The sequence below is a fragment of the Procambarus clarkii genome, chromosome 86 (assembly GCF_040958095.1).
Source record: "Procambarus clarkii isolate CNS0578487 chromosome 86, FALCON_Pclarkii_2.0, whole genome shotgun sequence".
Classification (NCBI taxonomy): Eukaryota; Metazoa; Arthropoda; class Malacostraca; order Decapoda; family Cambaridae; genus Procambarus; species Procambarus clarkii.
This window is the reverse complement of record NC_091235.1, coordinates 1,794,600-1,815,511: the sequence shown is the minus strand read 5'-3', so window position 1 is coordinate 1,815,511 and position 20,912 is coordinate 1,794,600. Positions and strand designations below refer to the sequence as shown.

Genomic DNA, 20,912 nt, shown 5'->3' with positions numbered 1-20,912 from the left:
TTATTCTCTATTTATATCTGTTCTGTGAATTCCTCGGCCGTTGCATCTGGCGGTTTGTATATTAGAATAATCACTAAGTTTACTTTCTCTGTTTTTAATCCCAGTACCTCTACCACCTCATTTGTAACGTTAAGGAGCTCCGAGCATACAAGGTCTTCCCTAATATACAGACCCACTCCTCAATGTGACCTAATTTCCCAATCACACCTGTATAGGTTATATCCTGGAATCCAGATCTCACTACCTAAGAATTCCCCTGCATGGGTTTCTGTGAAAGCTCCAAATACTGCATTTGACTCCGTGAGGAGGCCATTTATGAAGTGTATTTTGTTGTTTGTTCTTGTTTTTAGTCCTTGTATGTTGGCAAAGATGAATGAGGTTACTCTATTAGTGATAGTTGGACTGGGAGACTTTTTCGGCAAGCCCATTATGCGTGGATATATTGAGTTTGTTCTGACCAGTACTGATTGTTATAGGGCAGTTGTCTGTCGTAGTTGTAGTTCCCTTTCGGTGTATAATTGTATCTGTAATTCTGGAATGCAAGTGGGTCTGGTATCCAGTTAAATAACTTTACTTCATGAAAATTGCAGGAGTGTGGGTGCAGGGGGGGGATGGAGGAGGGGGGAAGGAGGGGGGAAGGGGAAGGTGGGGGTAGCAGGGTTCACTATAAATGCCAATATTTCTTAATGCTTGGCACTTGGGTCCACCCTGACTCTCCTGTGACACAAACATGCCACCAAAACCTAGCATCTGACCTACTTCGGAGTAACAGATATCTTATTATATTAGTATTAATTGAAACACTTTTAATAATTACTATTATTATGATTTTCTTGTTGCAAATACTGATATAAAATAATTTAAAAATATAATCAATAAAAAATCCTAGATTGTGTTACTTCAGACATATAACGTCTGATCAGTGACTCTTCTTATGCCTGAGACATCCCAAATAAAATTGCTGGAAGTAAATAAGTAATTATCAAAAGAAGGCACCAAACCGGGAGGGCCATGTAGCACCATCAAATGTGCGGGATAATCAGAGGGCGCTAAATATCACCAAGGATGCCAATACGAGAACAGTAACGCATAAGGCCGCATAGGGAGCCGGTCGGCCGAGCGGACAGCACGCGGGGCTTGTGATCCTGTGGTCCTGGGTTCGATCCCAGGCGCCGGCGAGAAACAATGGGCAGAGTTTCTTTCACCCTATGCCCCTGTTACCTAGCAATAAAATAGGTACCTGGGTGTTAGTCAGCTGTCACGGGCTGCTTCCTGGGGTGGAGGCCTGGTCGAGGACTGGGCCGTGGGGACACTAAAAGCCCCGAAATCATCTCAAGATAACCTCAAGATAAGGCGAACGATATCAAAAGTATCCGAGTCACCAAGAATACTATCGAGAGACAAGCGACCACGGGGGACGGTCGGAAAACATGACACACGCTCGTCCTGGAAGTCAGGACATTCAGCAAGGACATGCACAACCATAAGAGGGACAATGCAATTAGGAAAATATAGAGCAGGGCGGCGCTCCATCAAGTGACCATGAGTTAAGCGAGTATGGCCAATAAGCACCCTCGCCAGAGCCGTTTCCCATCGCTGGTTACGGTGGTAGGAGGACGGCCACGAGGACACACAACTTTTAAGAGTACGTAGTTTGTTACCAGTAACAGACGACCAACAAGCCTGCCAATGGGTAAGGACGGAGGAATGGATAACCGGGTAAAAGTCGGAATAAGGAATACCTTTACGAGAGATGGGACAGGAGCGGACAGCTTCCCTGGCAGCAGCATCAGCACGCTCATTTAAAGAGACACCAATATGGCTGGGAACCCAACAAAACTCAACCGACTTAAATTTACTGTGAACAAGAAACAGCCAATGCTGGATCTCGACGACCACTGGATGAACCGGATTAAAGGACCTGAGAGCCATGAGGGCACTGCGAGAGTCAACAACTACTACAAAGGAAGATTGACAACGAGAAAGCAGGAGACGAAGAGCATAGAGAATAGCATAAAGCTCCGCTGTGAAGATGATAGTCTCCGGAAGTAAGCGACACATATAAGTGCAATCAGGAAAAACAACAGAGTAGCCAACACCGTCCGCAGACTTAGACCCATCGGTGAAGACAAACGGAGCGGGAGTGAGAAGAAAAGTGCTCAAGGAAAAGGTGTTATAGAACCGTAGGAGGGGTAAAAGCTTTAGTGATGTGGATTAAGGTTTTACAAAATTGCGGAAGGGGGAACTCTCCATGGGGTCAAAGAAGGATCAACACGAGGTGAAATATTAGAAATACGAACGGAAAGAGAATCCTGTAAGCGAGATAACCGGACAGAAAGAGGGAGGTGGTGAAGAGGAACAGGAACCGCAGGAGGGGTAAAAGTTAAAGCACGACAGAGGCGAGAGGAAGGATGTTGCAAGGACCGCGCAAGATAGCGAAGACAGTAGCGATCACGGCGGTCCTGGAGAGATAGGAAGCCAGTGTCAACATACAAGCTAAGGATAGGAGTCGAATGAAAGGCACCAGAACTGAGGAGCAACCCAGTATGGTGCAGAGCATCAAGATAACGAAGAGTGGAAGGAGAAGCAGACAAGTAAGCAGGGCAACTATAATCGAGCTTAGACAGGACGAGAGAGGAATATAAAGCGAGGAGAGTGCGCCTATCCGCTCCCCAAGGAGTATGGGACAATACCCGAAGGAGGGTAAGGTCCTTAGAGCACTCAACACGGAGGTAAGAGATATGGAGAGATCAAGACAAGCGAGTGTCAAAGAATAACCCCAAAAGCTTCACAGAATCTTTGTACTCAAGGGGATGACCATAAAGTTACAAAGAGGGACGAAGAACGACCCGTTTCCGAGTAAAAGTCATGGCACAAGTCTTAGTAGTAGAGAACTTGAAGCCATGATCGGTGGCCCAAGACGACACGGCATCAATCGCAAGTTGAAGCCGGCGTTGAAGGAGAGGCGAATCATCACCCTGACAGCAAAGGGTAAGATCATCGACATAGAGATCGGAAAAGACGCCAGAAGGAAGAGAGGAAAGAAGACCATTGAGGGCAACCAGAAAAAGAGTAGTGCTCAGAACACTACCCTGGGGCACACCTTCGTATTGCTGAAAAGAGGCAGAGAGAGCGGTGTTGACCAGACCACACACTAGAAGTTGAAGGGACGACGACGTTTCGGTCCGTCCTGGACCATTCTCAAGTCGAGAATGGTCCAGGACGGACCGAAACGTCGTCGTCCCTTCAACTTTTAGTGTGTGGTCTGGTCAACATACTTCAGCCACGTTATTGTGACTCGTCGCCTGCAGAGAGAGCGGTACCAAGCCTCACCCGAAAGGAACGACAAGAGAGGAAGCTGTGGAGAAAGAGAGGGAGATGACCACGAAGGCCAAAAGAATGAAGCTGGGATAGAATATGAAATTGCCAAGTAGTGTCGTAAGCCTTTTCCAGGTCAAAAAATACGGCAACAACGGAGTTCTTCGAAGCAAAAGCAGAACGAATATAAACCTCCAAGTTAACCAGGACATCTGATGAGCTGTGGCACTTGCGGAAACCAAATTGAGAAGAGGAGAGGAGGTGATGGTGTTCCAAGAACCACATCAGACGAACGTTAACCATACGTTCAAAGAGTTTGCAGACACAACTTGGCAATAATGAAAATGAAATAATAATGAATAATGACAACCAGAGCTAACAGAACAAAAGTGGGAACCCAGTTCGGTAGCTACCTGCAACGGGTCCGCCACAGGAGTACCACGGAGGTGAAGGACCGGCGAAAACATTCGGAAAGAAATTACCTGCTATCTTGTGGATACGCTTCCAGATCTGTGGCAGAGGAATTTCGGACGTAATGGTGGAGATATAAGATGCCCAACACTCACCTTTAGCCGCATGGATGGCCCTACGGGCCACCGCACTCGCCTTCCGAAAGAAAAGAAAAGAATCGGCCGTCTGCCGACGGCGGTGCCTCTTCCAGGCTGCACGCTTACAGCGAGGGCAGTCTGCATTCCACCAGGGAACACACTTCCATGGACCCAGAGAGGAAGAGCGAGGAATAGAGCGGAGGGCAGCGTCGAAGACGGTGTCATGAAAAAGGAGGAGAGAGTGAGGGAGAGGCAGAAGGGAGAGGTCAGAGAGAGCAGCACTGAGGGTAAATAGGTTCCAGTCCGCCTTAGCAAACCGCCACCTAGGGAAGGAGAGGGGAGGGTGAAAAGAGAAAAAGGTAACAAGGATGGGGAAATGGTCACTGCATTGGAGGTCATCAAGAACCTGCCACGTGAAATCCAAGTAAAGAGAAGACGAGCAAAGAGAAAGATCAAGACAGGAAAGGGTGCGAGTCCGAGAGTACAAATGAGTGGGCTCACCAGAATTCAGAAGAGACAGTAAAGAAGAGAGGATGAACGGCTCAAGAAGGCGACCCCGGGTGTTTGTCAGAACATCACCCCAAAGGGAATGACGACAATTGAAATCACCCAGCAGGAGCACAGGCTCCGGCAAGGAGTCCAGTAGGTGTTTCAGATCGGGAAAAGAAAGCGGGACACTCGGGGGGAGATAGATGGAACAAACGGTGTACCATTTCCTCATAAAGATATGAGCAGCAGAACAATGGAGAGGAGAAGGAAAAAGTAAGGGGACAAAGGGAACATCCGAGCGAATCAAGAGATGCAGAAGAGTTAGGAGCCCCAGCTATTGCTGGGGGGGGGGGGGGGGGGAAGAAAGAAAGGAATAGCCACGAAAGCGACCAGGACGAGCACCAACATCGGCTCCTGGAGACAGACACAAAGGGGCCAAAACCGCGAAATCAGAAGCTGGAGTTCGAGGAAATTGGCGTAATAACCACGAACGTTCCATTGAAGAATAGACATCGACGAGAAGAGAAAGGACAACAACAGGGACAAGAAAGAAACAAAGGTGAAAGAGAAACACAGCACGTTAAAGAAGATCAGGGTCAGCAAAATCAGGGTTAGGGGGCATGGGTAAACTGAGCAAAGACAGAGGGAAGGAAGCGGGAGAACAGACCAGAGGCGGACGGGCGGGGTCCGGAGGAGGAGGAAGAGGAGGAGACATCCGAGAAGAGCAGTCAAGGACAGCAGCAGAAAGAGGAGTAGAAAAAGGGGAGCGCACCTCAGCAAGGGCAGCAACCGAGAGGGAAGCGGGGGCCAAAGAAACCTCCATAGCAGGAACAGGGGGCGCAACCACCGAAATGGGAGGGGAAGGAGCGAGAGAGTCAGAAGTAGGGGCCGAGGAAGAAAGCGAAGCCTTCTTACCTGCCGGGGAGAAGGAAGGAGAGGAGCCAGGCTTACGCTTCTGACTCAAAGAGACAGGTGTCCCAGCATCTACGTACTGGGCAACGGATTCCAGCGTCTCAACAGAAGCTGAACGAGAGTATACACGACGGCCATTGGGAGAGCGATGGACATCAGCCCGTACTGACAGGCGGTGGGAAGAGCCAATAGGCAGAGAAGAAGGATGGGAAGGAGGAGCGGAGGGAGACGAGGAAGAAGACACAGGAGACATGACAGACAGGGCAGAAAGAAGGGGAACCCCAGACAGAGGACCAGGAGGGGGGACACTTCGGGACAGAACTCAAAGGAACAGAGGAGGGGGCGGTGGGCGTATCAGGGTCCAATGCCTGGAAACGGTTGTGAGTCTGAGGAAGATGGGAAGGACGAGGAGAGGAAGAGCACAACACGTGAGCATAAGAAACGTTAGCACAAGGCGGGACCTGGCGAACCTGGCGCCTCGACTCAGGAAAAGATAAACGCTCCTGGTGCTTCAAGGTGAGGACGGCTGCCTCAAGCTTGTAATGTAAACACGCACGGGAGAAGGTAGATTGGGCCTCACTGAAATTGAGGCAGCGAGCCTGGGAAGAAGTGCACCCCGACTTAGAGTGACCTTCGCCCACACACAAAGGACAAAGAGAGATAGTTCCAGAGCAGCTAAGGGCACCATGCCCAAACCACCAGCACTTATTACAGAGCCGAGGGGAGGGAATGTACTTTTGGATGGAGCACCTGGCACCAGCAAGAATGACAGGGCGGAAGGGTCCTACTATCAAAGGTAATCTTCACAACCCGAAGGGGCTGACGGCGACGACCACGAGGGGGACGAGTAAACGTGTCTACCTGGAGGACAGAATGGCCTTGGGCCTCAAGGATATGCTGAATATCATCGTGGCAGTCCTGCAGTTTCCGAACACCGGTTGCAACATGGGGCGGGAGGAGAATAGTGCCAACACCTGCATTCAACTGAGCGTTCTTGGAGACCCGAACAGGGGTCTGGTCAAGGCAGAATAAAGCAGCCAAGCGGGAGGCTGCATCCTGAGAAGGAGCAGCACTGACACGTGTACCGAGACGGGTGGGGTTGAAGGTGACAGAGGCATCGACGGAATCAACATGGTGCCTAGGAAAGGAGAAATCGTCAGGAGGCGCAGAATCAAGAGGGAGGAGATCAAAGTATTTGGCCCACGAAGCGGGACCAAACAAGACTTGATTCGCATCAGTATGGGAATGAATCGAGCGAGTGCGGCCGTGTCGAGGACGGCGTTGAGAACCCCAGAGAGAGAGAGGGGTTAAAAGGCACACTAGTCACAACGAGAGACTGAGCCGTGCCAGGGGACGAGATAGTCACCACTGGGGGCTTGGGGCTCGACCCAACCACAGAGGAGGGAGGGGAGCCGAGTGAAATAGTCAGAAAGGCCAAAGGAGGAGCAAGGTCGGGGCCCAATGCAACGGAGGCTACAGAGCCTGGTCTTCCAACACAGACCGACTCGGGGGCCTGGTCGCCCACCCCAAGAGCCTAAGAAGGTAAAAGAGGAACAGAATTTGACACAAGTACGAAAAGAAAAAAATTAATTCACGAATGTGCCCCCACACCCACCATGGAGCCACAATTAGAGGCAGGACACCCAACAAGAAGCTATCGCCGACCATGTCCGGGCCTCCTAGGGGTGCGTCGTGAGTATACGCCCCACAAATGCCACCTTAAGAACCGTCAGTCTGTCGAGATAGGGTTGAGTGACGAAAGGAGGATTGACAATAAAAGGTTCCCCTCTCTCTCGACGTTGGGTACTACAGTTCTACGGGTGCAAGAGTATGCCTCCTCAAGCACCCAAACATCAAAATAGAAGAAGTCCAAAGGAATAACCAAAACAAGCAAAAGGTCAGCAGGAAACGACAAGCAGATAGGAGAAGAGGGGGGGAAAAAACGAAACAGAAGGAAAAGGAAAAGTCGTTCCGCACAATTAGAGAGGACAGCAGCAGGAGCACAAGGCTAGAAAAGGACAGAGGACTGTCCCAAGGAGCATCACTCTCTGGCAGCCGCCCACCAAGTCCCCCTCACAGCAATAACGAACTGAACAGGGAGTGGAGAAAATTGCTGGAAGATGTAATGACTTAAGAGTCGTGGATCACATTAATTTATATGAAAATGAGAGTGTACCAGGCGCTTGGGTAAGCATCCTTAATAGTCCGTCTGATAACAGGACATCAAGTCTTTACAAGCATCTTTGCCAACTCTAGAGATCCAGCTCTATCTCCTTACCGACGGACAGGCGGACACAACAGTCCGGAGAAAGTTCTAAATGGCAGTTAAGTTTATATGTGATGTACACTATTCAGTTGGGGCTGAGAGAAACATATAGTGAACGGCAGTTATTGTTAAGACGGCAAGATAGAGTAGAGGAGTAGACAGAAACCACCAATACGGTGATGTGTACGATGCCATGAAGGTTGTTACACTAAGAACAATCTGGGGTGAGTAAGTTATTTGTGAAGGATGCTGTAAGTCTGAAGGGTTGACAACATATTACTCCATGTAATATATCCATGCTGAGAGTAATTTCTTAAATTATGTTTCTCAAGCTGATTATACATTGAGCCTTGCAATTGGTGTTCTAAGGAACTTTTTCACAACTGATCATACGTGTGTAAATACTTGAGTCTTTATAATGAAGTATGATGCTTGCAGAAAGAATGATGCACTTCACTCTACCCCTCTATGCTAGTGTGATGCTCTTCACTGTACCCTAGCAGCCAGTGTGATGCTCTTCACTGTACCCTCGCAGCCAGTGTGATGCTCTTCACTGTACCCTCACAGCCAGTGTGATGCTCTTCACTGGCTGCGAGTTTTTTTTTCACATTTTTCCAACAAGTTTGGTGTCTTTTATTCAACTTTCTAGCCAATGCGATGTTCTCCAATCTATTCTCTGAGCCATTTTGTTGCTATTCACGCTACCTTTCCTGCCAGTGTGAAGTCCGTAATTCACCTTATCTATAACATTGTAAATCCTTAGACGTTGTCCTGAGGTATGTGAAGTACGATAGTTCGTCATAGTTAAACACAGTGTGTATCATGAAATAATTGAGGCTTTTTTTTAACCTACAAATAGCTGCACTCCGCATTTAAGTCCATTAATTATAAAGAATTTACATTTTCGGACTATTTCCAAATCAAGAGATAAATATATTATTAAATAGACACTAATTAATTAAAATAATTGTAGCATGCGACAACATCTTGCTCAAATATATTAATACAAACTAAATATATTTTAGATCACTTATGATTTTTTATGTTGACTTTAAAATAATCATTATTTTCATTGACTCTTATAATGAAGAAACGTAAAAGTTATATTATTTCATTTTCGAATTAGTAACTAATTTAGTTTTTCGCTAATATAATACAAATCCTAGATAGTGATGTCGGAGAGCAGAAATATGTATTCTAAGGATTAAGAAGGCTATCTAGTATAACATCTTTGTTATAATGATATGACGTGTGCATTTCAGTAATAATCATTAGAAGGTAAAATAACAAAAATTGTTTTACTTACCAACAATGCCATTTATAACTTTACATACGTCAGGATTTGGGTGATTTCTTTTCATATCACAATATTTTGTGAAGTATTTTTCAGCGTTTCTCCTGTACCCAAGTGCATTCATTTTTAATGAGATGTTTTGAATGTCTTCCTTTCCGATGATGTTCCGGTCAACATCTCTCAGATGATTAACGAAATCCCGGGTCTCTTTCGCAGACCACCGGCTTGACGCCATGTTGCTTTCAGTTGTCTCTTACACTTTTGTAAAGTTTTTAAAATCTGAAAACAAAATGAAATGTATTAAAACAAATTTAATTTGAAATTGAATTTATAAACAGGTTTCAGGAATGATAATCTTCAGCAAATCTAATATAGGAGCCAGTGAGAAAATCAGAGGTAAAATAATAAGCTCTTGGACAGATTACCCAGTGTTTGGGCTGGATTAGTCTATAACAAAAGTAGCATTTGTTACGGGCTCCACATTTTCGAGGGATTCGCACTAATACTTACACGCTGTATTTTGACATAAAAGATTCCCATGGTCAAAGTTATGATAATGCCAGCAACATGAATGGCAAGAATAATGCCTTACATGCACGAATTAAAGATCTGATTGAGTATGCGGATTGAATTCCACGTTTTGCACTTTCATTAAATTTGGTTGGAAAATGGTCTTCTGAATGTTTCCAAGAAACATTAATATTCTTTTAATTTGTAAAAAGTAATTTCACATTTGTTCTGCTTCTATTTACCGGTGGGATCTCCTTGCTGCTACACTAACTGATTTTTGGTGCTAATTTGCCTATTGCAAAATGAATATATGATATAAGATGGTTAGTGCGTGCATATACAACAAAAGCACTTTTACACAGCTTTCTTGCAAAAAAAAAAAAAACACGTTTTGGATAACGCTTGATATAACGGTGATTAGAAGGCAGAGTGTCGACAACAGCCTCGTGGACGACTGTCAACCATGATGAAGATGGAAATAGGAATATTGGTCAAATTGTTGGATTAAATATTGGATTGTTTTCAAATGATCAGTGTTTCCTTGCAATCGTCTTGCCAAGACTTGAACACAGCTTGTGCTCTCTACGAATCCTTGCATGGATATATTCAAGCTATCCGGTCTATTTTTTCAGACACTGAGCAAAAGCCGAGGATGTGTCTGAGTGTGAAGATTATTAACAAAAAATTCGCAGAACACAAACAAAATCAAACATAAGAGGATCTCAGTGGTTTAAACACTCGTCATCCAAATGTTGAACCCCAAATACCTTCTCAGACGCTTAATCAATTAATTAATTAAAACACTTTCGCGGGATCAGGACGCACCGAGGAGTCCTGTTTCGCTAACCGTTCCTGCATGGTGGACATAAAGTTATGTCCTCTTTTAAAATATTTGTATAAAATTCAATTTTTATCCGATTTACTTTGGGTTTGTTTCAAACTGCGCGCCATGAGGCTCTCTTTCTCACCACTAGGCTGCATTATACAATAATGTCATGAAAGGTGTGGACCACTTCGATCAAATGGTATTATGTCCCAAACGGGTTGCAGGTGGGTGACTTTAGCCGTTTATACTGGTAGTGCTTCCCCCATATCATGTATTATATGCATATGTCTGTTTAGGGAATTTTATTCCGATCAATGTACAACCAAAAATAACTGTGTGCAACAAGTATAAACTTGACAAACATAAGAAAAGTAAAAACATTTCGTGTGTGTTTGACGCTCACTGATATGTTCCAGCATTGTTTTATATTTGGCGCTATTCTATCTTACGCTTTGTTGATCTTTTTTACCTACGGGCTCATAGAACATTCTATTGCGAACACATTGACACAAAAATGAATGACGTACATAGAAAATTAATGTCATGAGAGTGAAATAAGTATAAACTTTCAAAGCGCCGTGCGTCGTCCCGTCACCGATACCGGGTAACAATTTCACCACTTCCCACACTCTTGCGGGCGGGCCGCAATCATTATTCCACGCTTATATTCATATCACCGTGTTGGGAATTTCATTGCGAGTCCATTGATACCAAAATTAACGCTGTAGAACAAGTGTGGAGGTGATAACAATCCCAAGAGTAAAAACATTTTGTTGCTGTTGGGCGCTCACGGCGAGTCATCTTCGTAGTTATTTATTTGGTGCTGGTATCCTTATATGTTTTGTGACTTTTGTATTGATGTTCTTCTAGAGGATTTTATTGCGAACACGTTGGTACCAAAATGTAATACGTAGCTCAAGAACTAAGGTAAGGAGAGTAAAAAGAGTATACACATTTTTGTTTTTTCGCTTAAACAGCAAAAACGCCGCGCGCACTTACCACTTTTTTTTTTTACCATCGAAGGGGGCGCGAAAGTGTATTAACAACTGGACTGCGTTGGTCGAGAACACTCGTTCCGCAAAAACTGTGCAGGCCGAGAAAAGATCAATTAAAGATTTCGTACCATTCAAAACGCGGACGCAATAGATTAGGTATGAAATGGACTCCTGGGACCTCCAGTGAGAGGCAGTCATCTTGGAAAAAATTCCCAGAATGCCCTAGGGCTGCTGGCTGGCTCAGTTCCGAGTGAGCAACCATGGGTGGTGTACGCGCCTCTGGCTCACAATACTCTAGCCGATGTGGTGTTGAAAGATCGTTCTCTGTCGGTGAAATTCAGACCGTATTGTTTGAAGAACATAAGGGCCATGCTCTTGATGAAGCTAGGCACAATAAGGACCTAACACTAAGGTGGGATACAGGTGATACAGCACCAGTGAGGACGAAACAGCCAGCATATCAGTAGTTACTGAGGTCACCCATGCCCACCCATGTCAACTCCAGTTGTTATAGATGATAATATATCTTGAGGTTATTTTGAGATGATTTCGGGGCTTTTTAGTGTCCCCGCGGCCCGGTCCTCGACCAGGCCTCCACCCCCAGGAAGCAGCCCGTGACAGCTGACTAACACCCAGGTACCTATTTTACTGCTAGGTAATAGGGTGAAAGAAACTCTGCCCATTGTTTCTCGCCGGCGCCCGGGATCGAACCCGGGACCACCGGATTACAAGTCCAATGTGCTGTCCGCTCGGCCGACCGGCTCCCATATAGGATGAATCTTTTTCTTGGTTCAATGATGATGCATCTGATACATGTAGCATAGTTGACTTTTTTTGTAACACAAAGCAATAATTTGTGGTTTGCAAAACAAAACACAATTTGAGGATTCTGATATTGGTGTTGCATCCACTTTCCCATATACTGGTGTAGATATTAATGCTACCAGAAGAGTGTTTTGTCACTGAGCTTTTCCTAGATCTTCCCAAGAAAACCTGGATGTTTTAAATCCTACCTTACAAAGCGATCTTTTCAGGAATAGCTGAATCTCTTCCAGAATACCTGAATCTTCTCAATCCTACCTTGCAAAGCGATCTTTTCAAGACTACTTTACAAATGGATATTTTCCTATAATCTTTTCAAGACTACCATACACTTCAAAAGCTTTGCTACATGCCACATACAGGTACTAAGGCCAAAGGTGTACGTGAGTGCGTTTTTTTTTGCAAGCAGACAGAACGAAGAAACAGGAACTATTATCAGTTTGTACCTGGGGCATCGAGAGCGAAGTCGCGCTGTGTACCATGGACTGCTTCTTTGATTTTCTCTCACTTCCGAAGTACTGAGTGTGTTATACAGCGTGTGACTGTATAAATAGTGTGGGAAAGTGTACATATTTTAAATATATTGAATATTGAAGAAGTATACCGTGACAATGAACATTTGTTGTGGACATATTACTGACACATGTATCACAGCTCCTTGGAACATTATGAACGATCTATTTTGAGGTTATCTTGAGATGATTTCGGGGTTTTAGTGTCCCCGCGGCCCGGTCCTCGACCAGGCCTCCACCCCCAGGAAGCAGCCCGTGACAGCTGACTAACTCCCAGGTACCTATTTACTGCTAGGTAACAGGGGCATTCAGGGTGAAAGAAACTTTGCCCATTGTTTCTGCCTCGTGCGGGAATCGAACCCGCGCCACAGAATTACGAGTCCTGTGCGCTATCCACCAGGCTACGAGGCCCCTATCTGTAAGAACGAGGATCTACTGTAAACATATTGTAAAGGACACAAATTTGCATCATGTACGAAAAAAACATATAAAGCGTTGAAAATGCATTGAGAAAATAAATGTAAAAATATTTGTGGCAACCTGCGAGTCTTGAATGGCCCGGGCGACCGCCTCTGGGAGCTTCCTGCACGCAATACAACCCATCCTCGACTTAAGTCCATTCCATTCAGCGGTCGATCCCACAGACACATTCATAAATTTTAACATGCTGTTCATTCAAAACAAACAAAACATTATAATATATTAGTATATTGTGCATATATAGGCACTGGTTAGGTCAGGTTAGAGGTTTAGGTTCTGTTGACGATTATTTGTATTTGTAGTGCGTGGGTGACGCATTTAATGCGTGGTGGTTCGAACAAAATTCGTCAGTGAAGTATTTGTTCCGGAAGTGTTCGAACATAATCAGTTGTGAGTCGTGTGTAAACCGTTTTTCATTCATAAACAGTGGGGTTTGGTGGGTCAGCCCGTCCTCCAAACAAAGACCCAAAACGATTCCATGCAGCCGCCAAACCCCGTTTATGAATGAAATACGGTTTACACACGACTCACAGCTAATTTCGTTCGAACACTTCCAGAACAAATGATTCACTGACGAATTTTGTTCGAACTACAACTCTGTAAATGCTTCACCCACGTACTACAAATACAAATAATCACCAACAAAACCTAAACACTTAACCTAACCTAACCCAACCTATGCCTATATATACACAATATGCTAATATATTATAACATTTATTTTTTGAGAAAATTTCCCGTTTATGAGAAAATTCCCGTTTTGAATGAACAGCATGTAAAAATTTAAGAATGCGTCTGTGGGGTCGACCACTGGATGTAATGAACTTTAGTCGAGGACGGGTTGGGTTGGTGCATTATATCACTTTTGGGTTTTTGTTTGGAGGACGGGTTGCGCAGCCTGTCCTCCACTGATGGCCTTCTGCTCTCTTTGTGTCTCTTGGATTTTGTACGATTCTTGTTGCTTTAGTTCAATCGTTTCTATTTCCCTACTTAGCCTTCTTCGTCATTGTTGAGTTAGGGTGTGACTCTAGTTGTTCCTCGATTCGTTTTCTTCGCCAACAGAGGGAACGCCGTTCCCTTTCCAGTATGCATCTCTTCCCCTTTTTTCGTAGGGGATTGAGCATATTTCAAGAGCTACTGAATTGATTTTTTTTCCAAGCATTTGTTTAGGTTTGCATTTTCTATTTGTTCTTCCCCAGCTTATTTATGTGAGGTCTTGGTTTATTTGCTCCCAGTTATTATGTTTATTATTAAAATTGAAATAACTGAATTCTCCTCCCTGGGACTCGGGACTGGCTGTGCAGGTCTACTCCCCATGCTTGTCAGAACTCCAATTAGGTTGTGATCTGAGTAACATGTATTTGTAATCATTATGTTCCTGATCTATTCGTCATTATTAGTGCAAATGAGGTCCAACGTGTTCCCTTTCTAGTTGGTTCTACTACTTGCTGGTTTAAGGTAAATCTGTTGCACATCCGAAGCATGTGTCTGTTCATTTAGGCTACTTCCTGGTATTCTCTCTGATATTACTGTATTAGCTAGGTGCTTCCATTTCAGGTCCCATAGGTTAAAGTCATCAAGCAGGATGATGTTCGGGGCTGGATTTATGAGGTTTTCTAAGCAGTGTTATATTTTGTAATTGTTATATTTTATTAACAACAAGGCTGCAACAATTAGTTGGTTTAGAAACTGCTGAGGATTTGCCTCCGGTGACTTATATACAAAGACAATAACTAAATTTAGGATCTCTATTTTGATTATCAGCTCTTCCTCCATATCGTTTGTGGTGTTTAGCAGTTTAGTACAGATGAATGTGTCTTTGATGTACAGGCTGACCCCCCCCTGTACCCAGGTGTTTCCTGTGATTGTGAGCAGCTCAGTGGTGTGAAATACTTTCATATTGTCAAAGTTATACATAATTAACACCACCTTTGACACATGAATACAACTTGTTCGAACGATAATAACGAAATAATCAAAACAGAAAAAGAAGGAAAAGAAAATAATGAAAATAATAATGATAATAATAATAATAATAATAATAATAATAAGATAGATCTCGGGTGTGATATCACGAGGCTAGAGACTCCTCCACACTTGTCAACTGATCCAAGAGCTCACAGTGACCCACAGGTGATGTAGCATTCCCAGAAGGCAGGTAAGAACAGTGACCCAAATGTAATTGAAACTAACGCCCAGAGCTACCCAAAATATTCCATTTCAACTTCACTAACATGTTGCTCCTTGGAAGAAGTGTGCTGTTAGATGTTGGTGTGCTGGTACGTTGCTTCTGTCTCGACGAGTCTTCCCCCATATTTTCTGCTACCATGCACACCAAAACTAAGTCCATGAAGGGTAATAAGAAAGCCAGCACACCCATTAGGAATAACCAGGCTAGCCAGGCTAACACCAGTAGTAGTGCAGCTGCTCCCCCTCATAGCCGCTTGACCAACTCTCCCCTAAACAACACCTCCACCATCTCAGTTGGGTGGCATAACGTCATCGGCGTGTTCGACTCGGTCCATGCTACAATTTAATCAACATTTGGAACACCTTAAACGAGCTGTTGGCCGTTGTCCCGACTTGAAGCGCTTCACTGAGAACCCATGGTTCAGGTTATTAGCCCAGATACTTGAAGGCAATCGACGATAATTGAAGAGTAGGCGACCCTAATACGGAGCCTGCAAACCGGCGCTAAAGCCAGTCTTACGGAAAGTCAACAACTCTCTGTCAGAGTTGACCTCCCTGAACTAAGCTCTCTAAAGGACACAGTTACACAACTGAAACCCGCAGAAACCATCAGATCACTTGGTAAACATGTTGATGATATAAATGACTCAAAGCACTAGGTACCAAACTATTGTTATTTATTTTTACAGAAACATGGCTAAGTAAAGTCCATACCCAACTTTACAGCTTAACCGGTTATAAAGCCATTCACAACTGCAGGCAAGATAAATATGAAGGGGCACAGTTATCTATCATAAAAATAACATCATTTGCACCAGTGTCATTAGCGATAGAGACGACTACTGTGAATATACCTTTGCTCAATACTCGATCAAATACCTGAAATCCTCACTATCTTTTAGAGTCATTTATAGATTTTCTAATATTAATACAACTACATTCTCAGATAACCTAAAAAATCTAATCATATGCAACAAACTCAACAAAAATCACATCATCCTAGGAGGCGACTTCAATATTGACTTTTGTCAGCAAAATAGCTCCCCAGTCGACTACTTTATAAACAACATGAACTTCTGTATGTTAATCCCCACAATCACCAAGCCCACCCGAATCACTCAACCTTACAACTTTCGAGCACATACGGACTGAGTAACATAACAGCCCCCCTTGCCTCTTGTATAATCACTGACTGACTGACATAACACCTTTGGATACCATGAAACTTACCATCAGACTACACAGCGAAGCAGTAATAGGCAGTCTCATAAATGCACTTCACAATATAAACTGAGAATCTGAATTCAATAATAAACAGGATATAAATTCATTTGCCGACATCTTTCTTTCCTAAACTCTAAGCCTCTACAACACACACTGTCCTCGTCTCTAAGCAAATAACTGCCAAATGGTTAAACAACCCCTGGCTCACAATTTGCATACTCAAACAATAAACAAGAAACACATATATGAAAAAACATAGGATTGTCCTAATTACAAAAGAAGTAGTCAGGAGATACTCATCAATGCTTAACAGAATAATAAGAAGAGCCAAACTTTCCTTTTATGAGAGTAGATTCAAAGAAGCAAAAGCAAACATGAAAGGTACATTGAAAGCCATCTCTAACACCCTAGGGTCTAAACAACAATCACATAACAAACAGAAACTCTTCAAGGATGGTTACACACTTGCAACGGACTTAGAAACGGCAACTGAATATAATAGCTTCCTTTCTTCGATTGGGGCTAACCTTGCCAGAAAAATCCAAATGTCCCAAATACTTGTTTCACTAGCAGCTATCCTAACTCTCTACTCCTTATACCTGTCAACCCGACAGTCATTATATCCACAATTCTATCACTTAAAATCAAAGCTGGGAACATTAGTGAAATACCATCTAGGATATATATGAGTGCTGCCCCTGCTCTTGCACTACCCATAGCTCTGCTATTTAACATATCTCTAGAGTGTCATACTTTTCCAGTTATCCTTACAAAAAACAAGAGTAACGCCAGTTAATAAAGAAGGCGATACAGTTGATATAAACAAATATAAACCGATATAAAATCTACCTATATTTTCAAAAATATTCGAAACAATTACAAACAGCTCTACCTCTCTACCTAGTAAAATTCAACATGTTAAGTCCCTGTCAGTTTGACTTCCGCTCCCAAAAAAGTACCACGATGCTATTATTAGTCTGCTTGATATAATCTACACAGCCCTTGACCAAAGTGAGTTCCCATTTAGGCTCTTCATTGACCTGAAAAAAGCCTTTGATACTGTAAACCATAACTACCTCTTACCTAAGTTTAACCATTACGGATTCCGAGACCTTGCACTGAAGTATATTCGATCCTATCTTAGTGACAATCAACAGGTAGCCATTATTGATATAACCTCCCCCCCCCACTCTATCATTAACCATTGGAGTGCCACAGGGCAGCATCCTAGGACATCTTCTATTTCTTATATACATCAATGATTTGCCAAATGTCTCTAACATTCTTAAACCTATACTATTTGCTGACGATACTACCTTCATATATTCAGACCCCAACCCCCACAATAAATATTATTGCAAATAACGAATTACAAAGTCCGAATTACAAGTTCACTCATGGATGTCAGCCTTCAAACTCACACAAAACATTGGAAAGACTTACTACATTTTATTTGGAAGAAATCACCAAACCCAATTTAACTTCAGAAAGACAACATTAAAATTAGCAATAAAAATAATGGAATGTTAGTTGGCTTAAAACATATCAGATATTATGTTCCCCACTCTGCTCTTGTCTCATTATACTGCTCGCTAATATATCCCTATCCTGCGTACGGTATCTGTGCACGGCGGGTTATATCCCTATCCTGCGTACGGTGTCTGTGCATGGCGGGTTATATCCCTATCCTGCGTACGGTATCTGTGCATGGGGGGTTATATCCCTATCCTGCGTACGGTATCTGTGCATGGGGGGTTCAACCACTGCAAATTACCACAAGCCCATCATCACTCAGCAAAAATCTGCTATCAAAACTATAACAATATCTTTCTGTTTATTTTTGTTTAATTTTTTCACGTTTATTTTATTATTTTATTATGTTTATATTTCCACGGAAGTGTGGATGGCAATTTATGTAACATTGTCTGTCTTCAGACAACACACAACACCTCTGTTTAAATTCCTTAATATGCTAAACATATTCACACTCCATAAATTCTCTTGTGCTATTATCATGTACAAAACCTTGTTCCTAAATGTTAATCCTGATCTGAAACTCATCCTTGACAGATGTAATAGAACCCATGAGCACCTTACTAGAAACATCTATCTGGTAGATATGATAGTTATCTATCTATCGATATCACAGAGTCAAACCAAATCTATGAAAACACTATGAATTAAGGGGAACTAGTCAATGGAAATCACTCCATAACGAATTAATAAGCTGTCCAACCTACGCCTTATTCAATAGTAAAACCTATTATTATTTCTATTATTATTATTATTATCTTTCCACTGACACAGCCTGCATCTACTCAGTCTTTCCACTGACACAACCTGCATCTACTCAGTCTTTACACTGACACAGCCTGCATCTACTCAGTCTTTCCACTGACACAACCTGCACCTATTCATTCTTTACACTGACACAGCCTGCACTCACTCTTTACAATAGCACATCATGCACCTATTCACTCATACTACTGGCACAACCTGCATCTACTCAGTCTTTATACTGGCCCAACCTGCACCTACTGGCTCTTTACACTAGCTCAGCCTGCACCTACTCACTCTTAACACTGACACAACCATCGCCTACTCATCCTTTACACGGGTTCAGCTTGCACCTACTCATTATTCACACTGACACAGCATGCACTCATTCTTTACACTAGCACAACCTGCACCTATTCACTCATAACACGGGCACAACCTGCACCTACTCATTCTTTACACACACTGACACAGCATGCATCTACTCACTCTTAACACTGGCACAACCTGCACGTACTCAGTCTTTACACAAGCACGACCTGCACATACTCACTCTTTTCACTGGCACAGCCTGCACCAGCTCATAACTCTAAAACAACATGCACCTACTAATTCTTTACACTTACAAAGTCTGCACTCACTCTTTACACCAGCACTACCTTCACCTCTTCACTCATAACACTAGCCCAACCGGTACCTACTCATTACTTACATTGGTATAACCTTTACTTACTTACGGTTTTCACTGGCACAACCTGCACCAACTCACTTTTTACACAAACACAACCTTCATGCACTCTGATACAGCCTGCACCAACTCACTCCTGTCACAAATACACGATCCAGCTTCTCTGTATACTGATGCAACCTGCATCTACTGTGTTAAGGCGGGCGGCACCTATTTACTCTTTAAACGGAGTCAACCTTTACTTACTCATTCTTTACAGTAAGACAGGCAGCATCTACTCTGTTTACTGACACAGCCAGTATATACTTACAATGGTCACTGAGAGCCTCCCGCAGTTCACTGTGAACACTGACACTAATATTTTCACACTGACATTTCTGACAGCTCATTATAAACGCCGCTATCTCCAAGCCTTTCCTGTGGTGCTCAGATAACTCACACAATACAGCCTCACTCCCCCTCAAGTAACTCCTCATCACTCCTACCCAAGTAACCCTTCATAACTCTTACTCTTCTACAGAACATTCTTCTTCACTAAACATCATAACAAACATCCCCACTTCTCAAGACGACACTCATGTCACGGGGCTGTCATGTATTCTATTGTCTAGGTGAAATAAGGCTTTTACTTCAGATAATTAGAATTCAAGGAGTACAGTAAAATCACCTCATTCTTTGAGGCCACACGTGAGGAACTAAATGAAAACAAGCCTGAATGGTCCCCAGGCATATATGCAACTGAAAACTCACACCCCATAAGTGACTCGAACCCATACTGCCAGGAGAACTTTGCAAATGTTGTACAGGGCCCCTTAACCACTCGACCATCATAACAGGACAAAAGATGATGGTAGCCGAGACTAATTCCCCATTATCCCGCTGTCACTCTGATGGTAACCTTGGGCATGCAGGTATTTTATCAAATCACCTCATTCTTTGGGGCACACGTGAGGAACGCAAATGCGAACAAGGCTGAATGATCCCATGGCATATATGAACCTGAAAACTCACGCCCCAAAAGTGACTCGAACCCATACTGTCAGGAGCACTTTGCAACTGGTGTACAGGACCTCTTAACCACTCGACCATCACGACCGGACAAAAGACAATGGTAGCCGATGCTAATTTCCCTTCATCCAGCCGCCGCTCTAATGGTAATCTTGGGCATGGTATTTTATCTAATCACCTCATTCTTTGGGGGCACACATGAGGAAGACAAATACGAACAAAACTGAATGGTCCCCAGGCATATATGCAACTGAAAACTCTCACCCCAGAAGTGACTCGAACCCATACTGCCAGGAGCACTTTGCAAATGGTGTTCAGGATCCCTTAACATCTCGACCATCACGACCGGACAAAAGATGAATTTAGCCAAGCCTAAGTCCATTTCATCTAGCCGGCACTCTGATGGTAATCTTGGGCACTGTATTTTATCAAATAACCTCATTCTTTGGGGCACACGTGAGGAACACAAATGCGAACAAACCTGAATGGTCCCCAGGCATACATGCAACTTAAACCTCACACGCCAGAAGTGACTCAAACCCATACTGCCAGG

The 20,912-nt window shown here is 43.6% G+C and overlaps 1 protein-coding gene across 1 annotated transcript in view; it reads right to left on the bottom strand.

Moving 5' to 3' along the window:
* LOC123769187 (uncharacterized) overlaps positions 1-19,733 on the bottom strand; it is a 179,604-nt gene extending 159,871 nt beyond the window's left edge. The window contains exons 1-2 of the mRNA XM_069317003.1: positions 19,662-19,733; positions 8,840-9,106 (exon numbers count right to left, since the gene is read on the bottom strand). Coding sequence (XP_069173104.1) covers positions 8,840-9,062 — 223 coding nt within the window. The 5' untranslated portion in view covers positions 9,063-9,106; positions 19,662-19,733. The remainder of the gene's footprint in view (positions 1-8,839; positions 9,107-19,661) is intronic.
* Between the last annotated feature and the right edge of the window lie 1,179 nt (positions 19,734-20,912).